The 16,116-nt window shown below is 41.2% G+C and overlaps 1 protein-coding gene across 6 annotated transcripts in view; it reads left to right on the forward strand.

The window, feature by feature from the left end:
• Window positions 1-16,116, forward strand: part of MTA1 (metastasis associated 1) — a 60,387-nt gene that overhangs the window by 14,320 nt on the left and 29,951 nt on the right. For all 6 annotated transcript variants that reach the window (XM_019618552.1, XM_010715693.2, XM_019618553.1 and 3 more), the window contains exons 5-9: window positions 1,126-1,243; window positions 2,759-2,861; window positions 6,737-6,836; window positions 8,199-8,387; window positions 9,454-9,528. In XM_019618552.1, the coding sequence (XP_019474097.1) occupies window positions 1,126-1,243; window positions 2,759-2,861; window positions 6,737-6,836; window positions 8,199-8,387; window positions 9,454-9,528 (585 nt within the window). The remainder of the gene's footprint in view (window positions 1-1,125; window positions 1,244-2,758; window positions 2,862-6,736; window positions 6,837-8,198; window positions 8,388-9,453; window positions 9,529-16,116) is intronic.

The following is a 16,116-nucleotide window of genomic DNA, read 5'->3' on the forward strand; positions in this document are numbered from 1 at the left end:
ATTCCATACATATTAATCTCTTGGGGAAAAAATTAAAGTTAGAACTACCATGATTAACATTTTTAAATTCTGTGATTGCTTGCATGCTGGATGCTTTAGATGCGTAAAGAAAACGTGGGAGACCTTACCTCTGTGGCATCAGTCTTAGATGAATCTATGTAATGTGCAGGGCTGGATAAACAAACCTAATGTGCACCTTTGACTCTCTAGTCCACAGAGTGTTTACCTGTTACTGGGGAAACTCAGTGGTCATTCCTCCTTCTGGGGGCATTTTATGGCAGATAGAGGACTTCCTTTTCCTTGCCACCTTTTCATGAGGTTGAAGAGAGTTGAAAACTGATGCTGGTTTTTCCTGATTTTTGCTGCATGATGCATACAAATACAGGGAAAGGGAAAGTGTGAAATGAGATGCACTAGAACAGGTTGCCAGCTATTTACACAGAAATGCAGGGAAGGGAAAAGGAGCTGAAAACCCAAGATGTGAAAAATGGCACATAATGCATTTCTGTTCTGTTCCTGGTGACCTGGTTACTGTGGATGGAGATTGAGATGTCTGAACAGAGCTCTCTTCCTGCCCCATATCCCATGCTCCCCTTTGATGGAACATACTTGCTGTAGAAAAGTTCAATTACTTACCCTGTGCAGTTAAGTGATTAAAATTGAGGCTGTTTTCTTCCTCCACCCTGGCAGGACGTTCTCATTTTGGTATGACTTCTTGCTTTAATCGTTCATGCTTACCCAGGTGACAGAAGCCAAGCAGCTTTTTTAGCCTTTTTCTCATCTACCAGAGCAAAAGCAACAAATTAATGTATTACCACCTGCAGCTAGCTGCTGCTGCTGCCAAATCTGCTTCCCTTTGCCCAATAAGCAGCAGAAGAAAGACAGCAATTTAATCTTAAATGATGAGGGGAAACAGTTTGGTCAGCAGTGTGTCCCTGAGACAAGGAAGGCCACATCCTGATCTTTATTAGGAGAGTGTTGAGAAGGGAACTGGTAATTAGTTTGTTTTTACTTGCTATGAGTAGACTGGGTGAGCAAACTTGGCATAAAAGCTTTCTGCTATATATACTATGCTAAAAATGTAAGCTAGTAATACTTCATTTTCTGTTTTTGTTTCATTTTTAGGATTTCTTCTTCTATTCACTAGTATACGATCCTCAACAAAAGACTCTACTTGCTGATAAAGGAGAAATTCGAGTTGGAAACAGATACCAGGCAGATATAACAGACTTATTAAAAGAGGGTAATTTCCATAATTTAAGTTGTCAAGAGGCCATGTGGAATGCAGCCACTTCTATGTATGCAGCCCGTGTTGGAGACAGAGGTTCCTACCACCACGTCACGTGTGCACCACTGGCTTGGTTTGTTAGAGACTGAAGCAGTTGCCCACTGCATGCAATTAGTTGTGTCTCAGACCAGGCTTTAAGCGGGCATTTGTCCAAATCATAAAAGTTGTTGAGACAAATTGAATTAATTGGCTCTCTCAGAGCTTGCACTCATTTTAAGAGATTTCAGAATTTTCATGGGAAGCACAAATTTCCATCACATCTGTATAGCCTTTGTGTTTTTAATCAAGCCTCGCTTCCCCGTAAGAGCCACTCCCAAATTATTGCCAATTAAGTGCTGTCTCCCCACATCAATTTGCCCATTATTGCTGGATGCCTTTTCCTCAGAGCCCCCTGCCCGTCTGCTACTGTTGGCTGCCAGCCTAGACTTCTCACCTGCAGAACAGGCAGGAGGAATTTGCTGCCTTGAGCACGTTGTGAGACCTCAGCCTGCCCTGCTCATGGAGCAGAAGGAACATAAGGACACGTGCCCAGGAAAAGAGGCTGTTAGTTAACAGATACCAGCTTCACACTGGTCCTTGCACTGCAGTGGGTGGAAGAACTCTTCTCTGAGACCTGTGTGGGGCTCAGACCGATCTGTCACTGTTCTCCTTCTCAGAGAGCTGGTGTTATGAGCCGTGTTGAAAGGGCTCTACCAAACTCTGCAGGCAGAGATGTTAATGCAGTGAGGTACCTCACTCTGCTTCAGAGCTTTGCAGATGTGCAGATACTGTTAGGCTAATGTTAGAGCAGGCCAACAAATTGGTCGGGACTCTTGTTTAATTTGTCTGTGGTATTTATTCAGCAGCTGGGCTAGCCTCCTAAGTGAGGATGAACTAATTTGAAAGGCATTCTCTTCCTTCAGCCAGCCAGCATGGGAATTCAGAGCAGTATAATCTGCAGATGTTTCAAAAGGGGTTTGAAGAAAAAGAGGCTCAGTAGCTCCTGTATTTTTTTCAAAGATATTTTGGTTTGTATATGGTTAGGAGAATAGAAGTAAGAGAATCTGATGCTATGATTTGCCCCTTAGAAAGCAACTGGTGCATACAGGACCAGCTACCCTTTGCCTGCTCAGGGCAGCTGGGAGTGTGCCTGCTTTCCTGGAACTGCTGTGAGGTAGAGGAGAAGGAGAGAGAATCTGGAGAGGAGGCTGAAGAGAGGAGGCTAGTTTGGGGGAGGACCTACTCTGTTTTCCCATTACTTGTGTCATTAAATATCAGTTCTTCAGCATCTGGTGGCCTAATTTGGATGAGTTGGGTTCCTGCATCTGTCAAGCTGAAATTGTCGCAGCCAAATGGGTGAATGAAATTTTCACTGTCGGGCAGAGTATCTGAGTTGATTTGGTGATTAAATTATTGTGAGATACGAAATCGGGAAAGTAGTTTTATTTCAAAACAGCCATGCTGAGCTTCTCTAACTTGTTTTTCAACCAGGTGAGGATGATGGAAGAGATCAGTCAAAACTTGAAACAAAAGTTTGGGAAGCCTTTAACCCGCTAGTAGACAAGCAGATAGACCAGTTCTTGGTGGTAGCACGGTAAGAGCAATTTACCACTTCTTTGAATAACATTTGAATAACTCATCTTTTCTAAGCACTTGGTGTTTTTGTGTGTGTTCTTTTTGCTTTACTGGTATGAATGCTGGCTTGGTTGCTTGATTCCTGTGTTTCATTTTGAAATGATGGACGTGTTAATGTGCCTTCCTGGGAATTGCATGACTTCATGAACAACTACTTGAATTTACAGCTTTCACTTTCAAGAAGTTAATCATTTTCTTCTATTTTATGTGAGAACTATCCTGTAACTGGTGAGGTTTTTCAAGTTCTTTGGCCGGCACTTAGAGCACGCAGTGAGCTAAATTCCTCACAGTTCATTACAGAGTCCATTTTGTCCCTTTTTCAAATCCAGCCACGTTTCAACACGCGATAACAGTTAAGTTGTAATAGTTAAAGCTAAGATGTTGGAATCTAGGCACTAGGAAACAGGTAGAATGAATAAAGTAAATCCCTACAAATGAGTACAGATGGGGAGTGGTGAGTTTTATGCTTCTATTTAAATTCAAGGCAATCTGTCCGTCAGTGTTAGTTTTATGAAATATTTGTGACCCTTTTCAGTGTTGTTCATTTGTATGAACAGAAGCTTATACTAAAATTTAATATGTACAATTAGAGCTTGGAGAGCATTACCTTCTTTTTTGTCTTCTAGGTAAGTTTTATAAGACTGTGGAAGCATGGAAGTGCGAGTAATAGATGGATAGTTAGACCATCTATAGCCAGTGGTTCAAGTTGCTATTAGATATAGGGAGGAAGGGTGTGTGTTTTCCCCCCTTCTCCCTCCCTACACACATCTTGAGTTATCAGGCTGCCAAACGTTCCTCTTGAATTATCCTGGGTGTGGTATTGCTGTGTCTGTAGTGGGTGAGTTAATGGGGGGTCTCCTGAGGTCATAAAATGGGAGCTCACATGGAAGAATTTGGCTGGAATGGGCTCATTCTGATTGGAGCTGTTGAATGATGCAAAAAGAGTGCATTTATGAAAACAACAGGAAATGCTTTCAACACATTGAATGATGTAGACTTAAGAAAATAGTAGGAGAAAAGAAAAGGGCAGAGTTAAGGAAATTTGAATTAAAATGTACAGTTTTAAGTATGTAAGATGAGAAGTTTGTATGTTCAGAAACGTGCAACAAAAATTATTTTTCTATGCACTTTGAAGATAAAGTTTGCTATTTTTATGCAATTGAGACAAAATTTTTAAGAACACTTGAAAGTGTTCTTAGGAAGCCAAGAATAAAACCAGGTTGGTTAAAATGGAAAAACGTCAACTGCTGTCCAGATTGATGAAAATCTGGCAGTTCAGATCCATTAATACATTTTTGTCTTTGGTTAACGATTGTTTTCTGTTGTCTAGACTTTGTTGTTGTGTTTTTTTAAGGTTCATAAAATCTGTAGTGTTATGACTGCACTAAGGAATCACCATAAAATTTAGTCTCTTGAAGTTTCACTGTGCTACTTACACAATATGTGGCTGTTTCCCTGGATTTGTGCAACAGTGAAGTCAAATTTGCTGGATTAAGTGATTTATGTGCAGTAGATGAATTCTATGTAGCTTGCTCCATAAGTAGTGCCTCCTCTTTATTTCTACGGAAACCACAACAGATGCAAAGAATGCAATAACACTGTTTGATAGAGCAAATTCTCAGCTGCAAAATGCTTTTTTTCAGCATAGTCACCACCATTAGCTATGCATTTTTTTCCAGCAATGAACAAGAGCCTGCGTTTCACACTCATAGAAATCTGTAGCAGCAGTGGTGACCCACTGTTTCACAGCTGCTATGGCAGCATTGTTGCTAGGAAAAAATTGCCTGTGTGGTCCGTCTTTCATCAGCCCAAACACGTGGAAGTTGGAAGGTGCCAAATCTGGACTATATGGTGGGTGTGGTCCATGGTCTTCAGACTGGTATGGGGCCTGGCTTAAGGCTGTCTTCTTCTCTGTCCTGACTCTGGATGTTTGAGCCTTCGGCTTTGTCAGCGTTGTGACATGGCAGTCAGAGCTGATGGTTTGTCTGGGTTCCCAGAAATCCAGAAGGATCACCTCTCCCCTGTCCTACAAGGCAGTGCACTTCACCTGCTGAGAGCTGTCTCTTCAATTTTTTCTTCAATGGGAGATTGACATGTTGCCATTCCGTGGGCTGCTGTTTTGACTCCAGCTTGTAGGGGTGACACCTCATCTCATTGCTGGGCACTATGCTGTCCAGGAAATTGTCACCTTCAGCTTGATTTTGGTTCAGTAGATCCTGATAAACTTGCATACGATGTTCCTTCTGTTGGCCTCTGGCACTGTGGTCAACATAATAAGAGACATTACTTTTGAAGCAGCCCTTGTACTTAAACAGATACATGTAGGGAAATAGCTGAAAGCAGGGAGAAGATGATCTCTACCAGTGATGCAGGAGAAGAGGTGGAGAAAGCTGGAATATCTCCAGCAAAGGATTCCTTCTGCTTATGGGACCCTTCAGCAAAGAGCTTGTTTGATCCAGCAGCGTTGATTCACAATGCCACTCAGCCACACGTTGCTGTGGTCTTGGTGTCAGGAACACTCAGTAGGAAACTAGAGGGTGGAAGTGCCTCATTGATGGGGGTTTTGTGTGTAGGTTGGTTTAAAGTGACCGCAGAGCTGCTCTGTGATGGCAGTTTCCACCTTGTGTAGGCTTCTTGGTTGTGAAGCTGCTTCTAGCAGTTGTGGCTAGAAGCAAACCAAGTTGCCTGCTTGGTTTGCTGATAGAGCCACATGAGGCTGCCTGCTGGAAAAAGTCCCCAAAAACATCAGTATAAAGATTGCTTCTACCCAGAATCAGCAAAGTGATCCAGTTTCTAATTAGGTACCACGAAAAAAAAAAAAACTATCAGTCCTGCAAGCAGGGGAGCTGGTCAAGCAGGAACAAGGATGAGTGAGTAGGAGGCTCGGGAGAGAGTGAAGTCTGAAAGCACCAAAGCCTTGCGGGGGTGGCTTTGGCTTTTGACCAAAATCAGATATTTGATGGATTACTGCCTAAGTATTTACCTTTTTTCTTCTATGCACTCAGCTAGTCAACTAGTCTGGGGAAGTGAACAGAGTGAGGGGGTGCTGGGGGGGAATTGATTTTTTTGTTGTTGCTGTAATTTCTCAGAGTTCAGCTCCAGTTCACTGTGCAGGAGTGTTCCCAACTGTGTGCTGCACAAGCAGCCAGAGGAGTGGGAATTAGTGGAACCAGTGTTCCTTTTGTAGAGTTCTCTAGCTCGTTTCTTTAGGGGTAAAATGAGGAGCCTGGGAATTGTGGCCTTGCAAACAGGAGTGGCTGTCATTGGGAAGTATTTGAGAACTGCTGTCCTTTTACACAGTCTACTTATACTTTAAATACTCTTTTTTTATATATTACAGTGCACACAATAAATACATGTTTACAATATTATACTATGTCATACTTTTTCTACAGCTTTGGAAAATGATTGCTGCTGCATTCTTTTTTTCCTGTCATATCTTGGCATCTATCGACGTACCTTTGGACAATGCAGTGCCCCTCAGGCTGCCGTTCGTAAAGCTCACTTGTGATCACTCTCTTTTAAACTTTAATTCAAAAGTTTGTGTTGAGAGACAGAGGATGAGATGGTTAAAAACTGCCCATTTGGGACCCATTGGAGTCCTCTGCTGTTTTCCTGCCTAAGCCTGTTTGGTCGTATAAAGTGAGCACAGCTGAGCATTCGTAATAACAAACCACATCTGAAGAGAACGGTTCCTGGCTCAGAAGTAGTGCCAAGACATGTAATCTTGTTACTGAGAAGTGGAGTCTGCTGATCTCAAAAAATGTTGGTTGGGTGTTGATGTTCACGCTTGCTTTGCATGCAGAGTTAATGCTCCGTTGTTATTTCTTTCAGGTCCGTTGGTACATTTGCCCGAGCACTAGATTGCAGTAGTTCTGTCAGACAGCCAAGTTTGCACATGAGTGCTGCAGCAGCCTCTAGGGACATCACACTGGTAAGGTTTTTAAGTGGGCCTTCAGTTATTGAGGGATGTAAGATAATTCACCTTCTCAATATAACAGTTGGCAAAAGGAAAGGGGCAGATGGACTGTAATTGTGGCCTGCTGTGAACCAGATCCTGTCTTTGTAAAGGAGCCCTTTATTTACGTTGAAGTAAATCTTTCTGGCTTTGTGCCTCCTTATGATCCGTCTTGGGTAGCTCAGAATTTTTATTTCTTTAATGTTTTGACCATGCTTCACAGCCTATCTCTTATACAGGCTTAGTGAGTAATGGTCTTAAAAAGAATCCACGTGCTTGTCTGCAGTGTTGTAATGCCAAAATACCACTTAACACTTCCCAACTGCCACTGCCATCCTTGGGCAAAATTGTCTAGGGGGAAAGACTTTGTGGTCAGATAAGAAATTTCAGTTGATGGAGTTTTGAACTTTGCTTTAAAGCACCAAAGGAGTGGTGATTCTGTGAATGTTTTGTAATTGTGAAGGATACTTAATAGAGAGGAATGGGAAAACTGAAATTTCTATGCTAGAAAGAGTTGAGTGGAAGTGTGAATAAAACTTAAAAAGTCTCCAGAGTGCTGTTATCAAAATCTCACCTCATAACTGGTATAATATGAAATCATTTGTAGAACAAACTCTAGGATAAAACACTGTCGGTTGATTATGCATGTGCTCAAAGCTCTGATAAGAAAGAAGACAAATAACATCCTAATTAAAACAACAGAAATAAAGCCCAGCTTTCATTTAAGGTACCAATTCCTCACTCTCAGTTTGTTCTCCCCTCTTTTAAATAACAAATCACCATCAGTTGTAGCTCAGCTTTCTCATGAATAATTGCTCACTCTCAGGAGTAATTCTTCCTACTCAACTATTATATGTAACTTAAATCCTTTTTGGAGTTTGTGACATTTGGGGCAAATGTGTGTGTGCTTAAATATTTGTTTTTATATGCAATTTGTGAGGATTATTTGACAAAAGAAGTGCATGGCTCAGTTTATTAGAAAATACACCTCCAGTCCTCTATCTTCATGTTCCATCTGGTGAGTGGGGCTCTATCCCCTGCATTTTCTTAACAGTAGTGCTGCAGTGGTGGTGCTGGGGATTAGATAAAGTAGGAATTACTCATATGCAGATGCTCACATTCCAAAAATCCCACTATTTTTAGTGGACATAAGACTTGTACGCTGAAAATTATCTGGAGTCTCGGGTTGGAGCAAGTATTTACTGTCTTGGTGCAGATGTAGTACACTGTATCCACAGATAACACTGCATGGTTTCTGTTACTGCTGTTAAATTGCTAAGTGTTTTTCCTGCTGGATGTTTGTTCTTACCTTTATTTCTCTCTTTTACAACCATGTAGTTCCATGCTATGGACACTTTGCACAAAAATGTCTATGACATTTCCAAGGCGATCTCTGCGCTTGTGCCACAAGGTGGGCCAGTCCTGTGCAGAGATGAGATGGAGGAGTGGTCTGCTTCAGAGGCAAACCTCTTTGAGGAAGCACTAGAAAAATATGGAAAAGATTTCACTGACATTCAGCAAGATTTTGTAAGTATATGAAGTGGGGGCCTGCATGATGAAGCTGATTCTGATTGGGGATAGAGCGGGTTTACTGCTTGTCCGCACTGAGTTGTTTTTCTTCATCTTGAAGAAGAGGGCTTTGAACTGGTGGATGTCTTGCAGTAAACCAGGGGAAGACAAGCCTCATGCTGAAGGCAGCCTGCTGTACAGTCAGAATTTCAAATCACTGATGATTGATTTTTTCCTCCAGAAATGTTAATTTAAAGTAGTCTGCTTGACTACAACAGAGTGGATACTAGCTGCTGTAGAGTAACGTGTTTGAAAGAGTACTGAGCCTGGAACATGGAAATGTAGTCACTTTTATATTATCTCAATAAAGGGTCTTCTGAAAGTTAGAAAAAGGAATTATGGGCATCCGTGGGAAGCGTCCTGTAGTTTGGCCAGATCTCCTCCATAGGTATTCAGCCAGCAGATTGAATGGAGCACTGTAGGAGAGCCAAGTTGCAGTGTATCATTTTCGACTCCTCAGAACAAAACAAGTAGTGTCAGTGTTGCTTGTCCTGTGCTCTAATCTTTTAGATGAAGGGACTTGGAAGCCGCACAACACTCTATAGTCCTGCTGAAAGCCTCTTGCTTTTCATGCAGAGAACAGAGCTGGCATGGCATGTTTCTGTTAGTGGTTATCATTTTACTTTTTTTTTTTTTCCACTCCATAGAAGTTTTGCAAAATAGAACTATAAGACTGTCATCATGATTCTTAAGCTTGAGTCTTTGCTGCTCAAAGCAGCAAGACTGTCTCAACCAGTGGGCTGTCTTCCATGTTGACTCTGAATGGTTTACTGTGAAGCCAATGCAGTATGAAGATTTACCTGTAATCTGCTCTGCTTCTACACTATTTTTTTGAAAGGTCCCGTTTAAAGTGGGTGCCTTGATGTCCTTAGTTAATGTCTGAATCTCTTATCTTTTTTGCTAGCAGGGTTAGTAATTGCAAACTCAGTTACAAACTGTCTGCCAGAGGAATTCTGTGAATTTTGGTGAAGCTGCATCCAGCTACCTGCAATGACTGTTGCTTTTCCTTTATGTCTGTCCCTAGCTCCCATGGAAATCCTTAACAAGCATAATAGAGTATTACTATATGTGGAAAACTACAGACAGATATGTTCAGCAGGTAAGAAAGTCAGAATCATCTCTTTAATTACAGGAGAAGCTGCTTTACTTGCCACTGAAGCCAAACGTTGCTGCTTTACTCCTCTTTGTGGAGTTGAGGCTTTCCAATAGGTGGATTCTGTAATCATACAAAGTGCTAATCCCTTATCACTGAACTTATCAGCTATCCTGTAAACGTGTGAAAGTTCCAAGCCAATTAAAATAGCAGCAAACATTTTAAAATGTCAAAGCCACGTTTACATCTGTTTTGGAATGAAATAGCTTGTGGAAGTATATACAGTTATTCTCTGCCTGTGTAACCAAGTTCAAGGACAGCAGTAACTTCAATTTAGGGTTTTTATGGAGGCAGTAGTTCGTGTACCACAACTGTCATTATTCCCCTCCACTGCCTGCCCATGACTTTGATTGCAGCTGCACAGGGTCTCCTTCACGTAAGTACTGCAGGGTGTTTGGGAAGCTTTGGTGGCTCAAATTCCCAGACTCCTGATACTTGAGAATCGACTTGGGTTGATGTTTACAGTCATTTTTATCTCCTCTTGTTTAAATACAAAGGCTGCTTGGTACCTTATGTAATGAAGGCATGATGCAAGAAGAATGTAAAAAGTTGTAGAATAACAATGGCTGAAAAGTACTTAGAATATTTAATAGGAAAACTAATTAAAAGGGAGAAATGCATAACGAATTGTTAATGGTAATTATCAGTGTAATGTTTAGGCACCTATTTAAAGCATTAGAAAAAGTGTAGTTACGGAAACATCCCACCTTAACTTGCTTTGTTAGGTGTTCAGCCTAGGATAAAGGCTGGATGCTTGGGACATTGACCAGTATGTGGCTCGTGCTAGATTTGGCTGTCAAGATCTGCAGTGCAATTTTTTTTTCCATTCTCTTTGTGATTGGAACACTTCAAATTATGGAGGGCTCCTCAGGACAAATCAGAAACCTCTTTGAATAAATTCTGTATTTCTAGGGTTTTTTTTGTTTTTTTTTTTTGTTTAATATATTAAGCAGAATGAATGCTTGCATCCTCGTTCTAATATTTTCCTGAATTCATTTCTTGATTAAAATTTTTCTTTCCTACAAAGAAAAGCACTGTAGGAAAGTAGGAGACCATCATGGAAGCTTGTGTAGTGGTGAAAAAATGTGCCAAAGTACTAGTTGCATTTTTCTGCTTGTTCCAATTTCTTGAGCTTTCCTATTACAAAGACAAAATTGCAGAGGGGATAGTTGCATGAAAGTTTGATTATTTTTTTCTTGCAGCAATAAAATAGTAATTAAAGAAGCGCTGCAGTTTCTTGTATTGTTTTGCTGCATTCTTCTGCAGCGAGTTTTCTATCGTGGTTGTGCTGTTGTACCTCACGTGTGCTGCCCAGCAAAGTACAGGGAGTGGGATTTGGGGAAAACTTCCAATTAGAGGCTGTGCACTTAGGAGACAACGTGAGTATAAGGTGAACAGGTAGAAATTGCAGAACAGAGATACCATGTCCATTATGTTTGAACTGAGCTGAAGACCTCGTCTCAAATTCCCAGACTGTACAAGCAAATAATATAATAAACATTTATAAAAAGCCTGGGAGAGCTGTCTGTATATAACCACAAATAAAGCATAGGAGGTTTTATTTGCAATAATGGTGCATTGCATTTGATATGTTCAAATTCTTTCACAAAGCACAACTCTCAACACTGTTTTTTTTCCAGTGTTCTGTCTGTGTCAGTTCTTTCCTTAGTCTAACAGCACAGAATGGTTCTGGGCTTTATAGCACTTCTGTACACGAGATACTGAAAATGCTACATAAGGGTATGGCCATTGTGTATCTTGAGTTGTTTCTCTTTCACTTGGCCTCTTCTTAAGGGGGTGTTAATTTATCTTTCAAGTCTGTGTGTTATTTCCCCACTCACAACTGCTAACTTGCTCATTCTTGTAGATTCTTCCATGCTTAGAAGCATTAATTTAAGCTGTCTGTTTTTGAGAGTTGCACAACTCTGTTGGGAAGGCTTTGTCCCAGGTAGACTGCCTGCTTTAAAACCAGCTACCGAGAAGTGTTTGCTTTCTTCCGTATTTCCTTTGAGAATTTCTTGGATCAAAAAAGAAGTCTGTCATATCCCTGAAGAAAAATATTATCTGTGCCATGAAGGAAGCTGAAATTTGAGTGGACTTGAGCAGAAAAACTTTTCTCAGGACTGAACAAAAAGTGAAGTGCGGAGCCCTGTGCAAGCTTAAAACTAGAGCTCCTGTAGTCAGAATATTCTGGAAATAAGTAACACAAGATGCTACTGATTGAAGTCCTAGCATGCAGAAATGTCTGTGCTTGTGTGGAGGGGAAGGAGAGGGCTGCTTGGTACACCTAGGATGGGAAGGTGTAACAGCACTTCCTTGCCTTGTGAATAGACTGATGTGATTGAAAAGGACGCAGAAGGACTTGCTTCAGAGCATGGATTTCCTGGATTTCTTACACACTGATTTACATTTGTCTTGAGCTACGCTTTTGCTTTTGGTAGTTATTGGCATAATTAAAGTTAAGTCACTTTGAAGTGGAGATCTAGCTCTCCAAGAACAGATCTGCTAGAAGGAATGATTCTTCCACTGCATTGTTGATGGGCTGCTGAAATTCCACACATTGTTCTGTCAGAGGAACCTTTTTGGAGGTGGCCTGAAGAAATGCAGTGTCCCATGCCTCCTGGGAATGCCTTTTTTAAGTCAGATTTCACATAAATTGATTCAGAAGCAGCATATATCTTTGGTTTAAAAGGATTTGAACTGACATCTACTTTCCTGTGGACTATTTTCAAGAGCAATCTGAAAGCTCTTTAAGAGTTGTGTGGTGTTTGGGCATGACTGTTATCATTCAAAGTGCAAGTCAAGCTCTGAAGTCGTTGTGTGTTCCAGGATGATGTCCTTGTTTGTTTGTTTGAAGATCTTTAATGCTGTTTTGTGTATCATGAGGGGAAGTCCTGTAAACTTCCAAGTGTAACACTATCCACCTTTCTGAGAGTGAAAGACTTAAGTCTTACTGCATTTTCATTTGTGCTTGAGGAACATGAAACTTCAAGAGGGAGCTCAAACATTACAAATTCCTGCTCTGTTCTCTTTTTATTATGTAGAAGTGCTATTAAAGTGCTGCACAGCAGAGATTAAGTAGGAAAAAAAGAACTGGTTTCAAGGTATGAGGAGTTGGAAAAGCAAAAACGTAAAGGAGGAGATGGAGAATATGAAAATGCCAGTGAATTTGACAGCTTGAGGCAGGGGGAGCTCTGGTAGATCTTGATGCAGATAGATAACATCTTTATTGAGGAAACCTAACCTTTACCTAGGCAAGAGCTCTGAGTGACATCCTAATGTCCTGGCATTCACGAAGTACTGCGTGCTAGCAAAGTAGAAATAACATCAGAGAAATGCTTTTCCACATACGTGGGACATGCTGTCCCCAAACACCTCCTATTAATCCTGCAGTATCCTGGAACTGGAGTAGTTTTGGCAAGCAATTAACAGAGGCTGGAGGTATTGTACAGCAGTGCTGGAGGAGCCCTGGCAGCTGGAAGCACTTCTGCCACATGCATCATGTCCTAATTACCTCCCCGTGCCTCCCAGCAGCACTGGTGTGCTCAGGGTATCAAGGGGGAAAGATGAAAAACTTGGATTCTCCTAAATCCAGAAAGCACAGGCTAGAGAATATTCTTTCCCAGAGTGAACTAAAAGGGGCTCAATATTTGAGATGCCCCCATTCTGTCTGTACCCAGCTCTTGCACTGTGGACCTTGAAATATCCTCTGCAGTCCTGGATTTCTTCTGTTACTTTCTCTTTATGAACACTCATTCTTTTGAAAATGGTTCACAAACATTTGTTTGCTGTAATGCATCACATTTTAAGACTTTTCAAGCTTAGTGGGTAGAATGAAAGATGTTAACGCTGGGCTGTAAAGAGGACAGGTGTTTGCACTCACTCATATACAGTATTTTAATGGACTTTTAATTCCTTAGTTCTGGGGGAGATTTAAGAAAAAAAAGTATATAATATCTCCCTTTAGTAGGGAAAATGTGATGAGGATGTGCTTAAGATGGATGGATATGCATATGTAAGTTAGAGATACAAGATCTCATTTGTGTCAAGCCTCTAGAAGTTACAAACAGGATTCTTTTGTGGATGGGAACGGTAAGGCACAAATCCATTCCTAACAGGCGAAGGAACCCCACAGAGCACTTCTCTATGGGGAGTCATTCTTGTACTTTCTGCTGTCAGTCGCTGCCAGAGAGCAGAGGCTCCTGAAGTCTGCACTATTGGTCATCTACAGCTACAAACAGTATAGAACCAACCTCTCCATATCCAGCTCGTTGTAAGGCTTTCTGGAAGCCTTCAGGCGTCCTGGTACACTAGACTGTAATAAAGGTATGTGCTATATGAAATGTTTGGCCTTGATCTCAAGGCGGCTGAAGCCTGAAGCTGGGCTGGGCCCAGGTGACCTGCTGGTAGCTCAGAGCTTGCACTGTGGTCATCAGTCATAAACCAAATCCAGTGTTACCATTCATCATCCCTTCCCTAAAATGTTGCTTAACAGGCTAAATTAACTGTGTCTCCAAGGCAAATGACTTTAGATTGCAAATAGCAAAATAATTCTGCTACTGGTAATGCTTTGTGCTTGCATGAAGCTTTTCCATTCATAGATTTCCAAAACTGTCACAACATAATGACTCTAGCTAGTGCCCTTGGGAGCTTTAATCAAGAATACTGCAGTTTCCCCTTCCCTCCCCTTCAATTTCCAGTAGAAATCTAGTGGAAATTTAAAAATCAGAACAAACGAGTTCTGTACCAGTGAAAGTTCCCTGAATTTCCTGCTTTGCCCTCAAGGAAATGTGGTTCTTGTACAAAGTTCATCTAGCAGTAATGGAAGTGTTTATCAACATTTGATGTTAGGCTTCCTTGACATCTTCGTTCTTTGGTTTTTAAGATGGGTTGACTTTTATTTGCTGGAAAAGGGAAAGGGAATTCTTCCAGAGCTCAGAGAGCTCTGATGAGGGACTTTCAGGCTGTCAAATGGAGAACATGCTTCAGGCTGCCCCTCTGATCAAAGCAAGCTTTGTGCTTACTGGAAGCTTTTACTTAATTGCTTTTACATGTGACCATCACGTCCCTATAAAAAGAATTTATATATTCCCATGTTCCACTTTTTTTTTTTTTTCTTGTGCTTCTTATTTCTATGCAGATGCTGACATCTGCTTTACAGTTATTATTTTCTGAGAGTGTGCCTTGAGGCTGTTCATTTAAAAAAATAGTAAACAAATTGAACTAATCTGTTTGTCTAGAATATGAGTGAAGCTCCTGGCAAACACTGCCTTGCTGGTTTGTCTGGAAAGCATTCTCAGGGCTTTATGCAGACTGCTTTTACTGGCCTGGGTGTTGAATAGCGTGGGCCCTCAGTAGGGGGTTGGCATAGAAGCCTCCAGAGGTTCTTTTCATAGAATCATAGAATGACTTGGGTTGGAAGGGACCTCAAAGATCGTCAAGCTCCAACCCTTCTGCCACATGCAGGGCTACCAGCTTCCACATTGAATACTAGACCAGGCTGCCCAGGGCCCCATCCAACCTGGCTTTGAGCACCTCCAGGGACAGGGCATCTTTCACCCTAAGTTTATTTGGTTTATGTAAGGAGGACATTTTACTATTTAATGAATGTGAAGCTTTGAGTTTTGAAAAGAGTTCCTGGCCAGTTAGCAAAGCTCCTGCTCGTTGTCTTCTTCTGCCTTGTTGTTTCTTGTGCCATATGCTTTGTTCAAAGAAAGGTCCACTTCCCATTGAAAGGATCCTGTAATCCACCTCCTCCGGAATCATGGATGGAATGGCTGTTTTTTTTTTTTTTTTGTATTTTTTTTTGTTTGTTTGTTTGTTTGTTTGTTTTTAACCAAAATAAGGCTATATAAAGAGACAAATAAACTTCTTAGTGTGCTTCCCCATGCTCTGAAAGGCTATTTGTTTTGTCTGTGTTTTTCCTTGAACGTATCTTTGTTATGCTCCTTTACATCTTCTGGGAAGTATGGTTTTGACCAAGAGCCACTTGTTTGGTATAGTTAAACTCTTTTTTAACCCCTTCGATGTTCTCTGCTACCTGACTGCAAACATTCGTGCCTGGAGTTTGTTTCCTTTTTGTCTACAAGGGGGTCAGTCATGTGGTACTTTGTACAGAAAGCTTTTTGCCTTTAGGAATTGAAGCAGATGGGTTGCCCAAGGCTGATATTTAGTGTGAAGTGATTACATACCATCATTACCCAGCAGTTCTGTCAGTTCTGTGTCAGTTCTTAGTTAAGCTGGTAGCCTTTAACAGAAAATCTCCAGCTGTGAGTCAGTTTTCAATCAGTTAAAATAAGAAAAATAAATAAGAGGACCATCAACAGAGTCTTTCCTTCAAACTCAAAGATGATGGAGTAGATATTTTGCTAGGCCTGCTCCCATCCAGTTGGTGTGCATTACCAAGGAGGACTGACATGTCACATCTGTCTCTGCAGGGGAAGAGAAAGCAATGTGGAAGGAACAATGTAGGAGTTTGTATTGGAGTGATTAGGAGAGGAAAAATTGTCCTGAGTCATTTGTAGTCTTTCTTTT

Source organism: Meleagris gallopavo, chromosome 10 (assembly GCF_000146605.3).
Source record: "Meleagris gallopavo isolate NT-WF06-2002-E0010 breed Aviagen turkey brand Nicholas breeding stock chromosome 10, Turkey_5.1, whole genome shotgun sequence".
NCBI classification, from domain to species: Eukaryota; Metazoa; Chordata; class Aves; order Galliformes; family Phasianidae; genus Meleagris; species Meleagris gallopavo.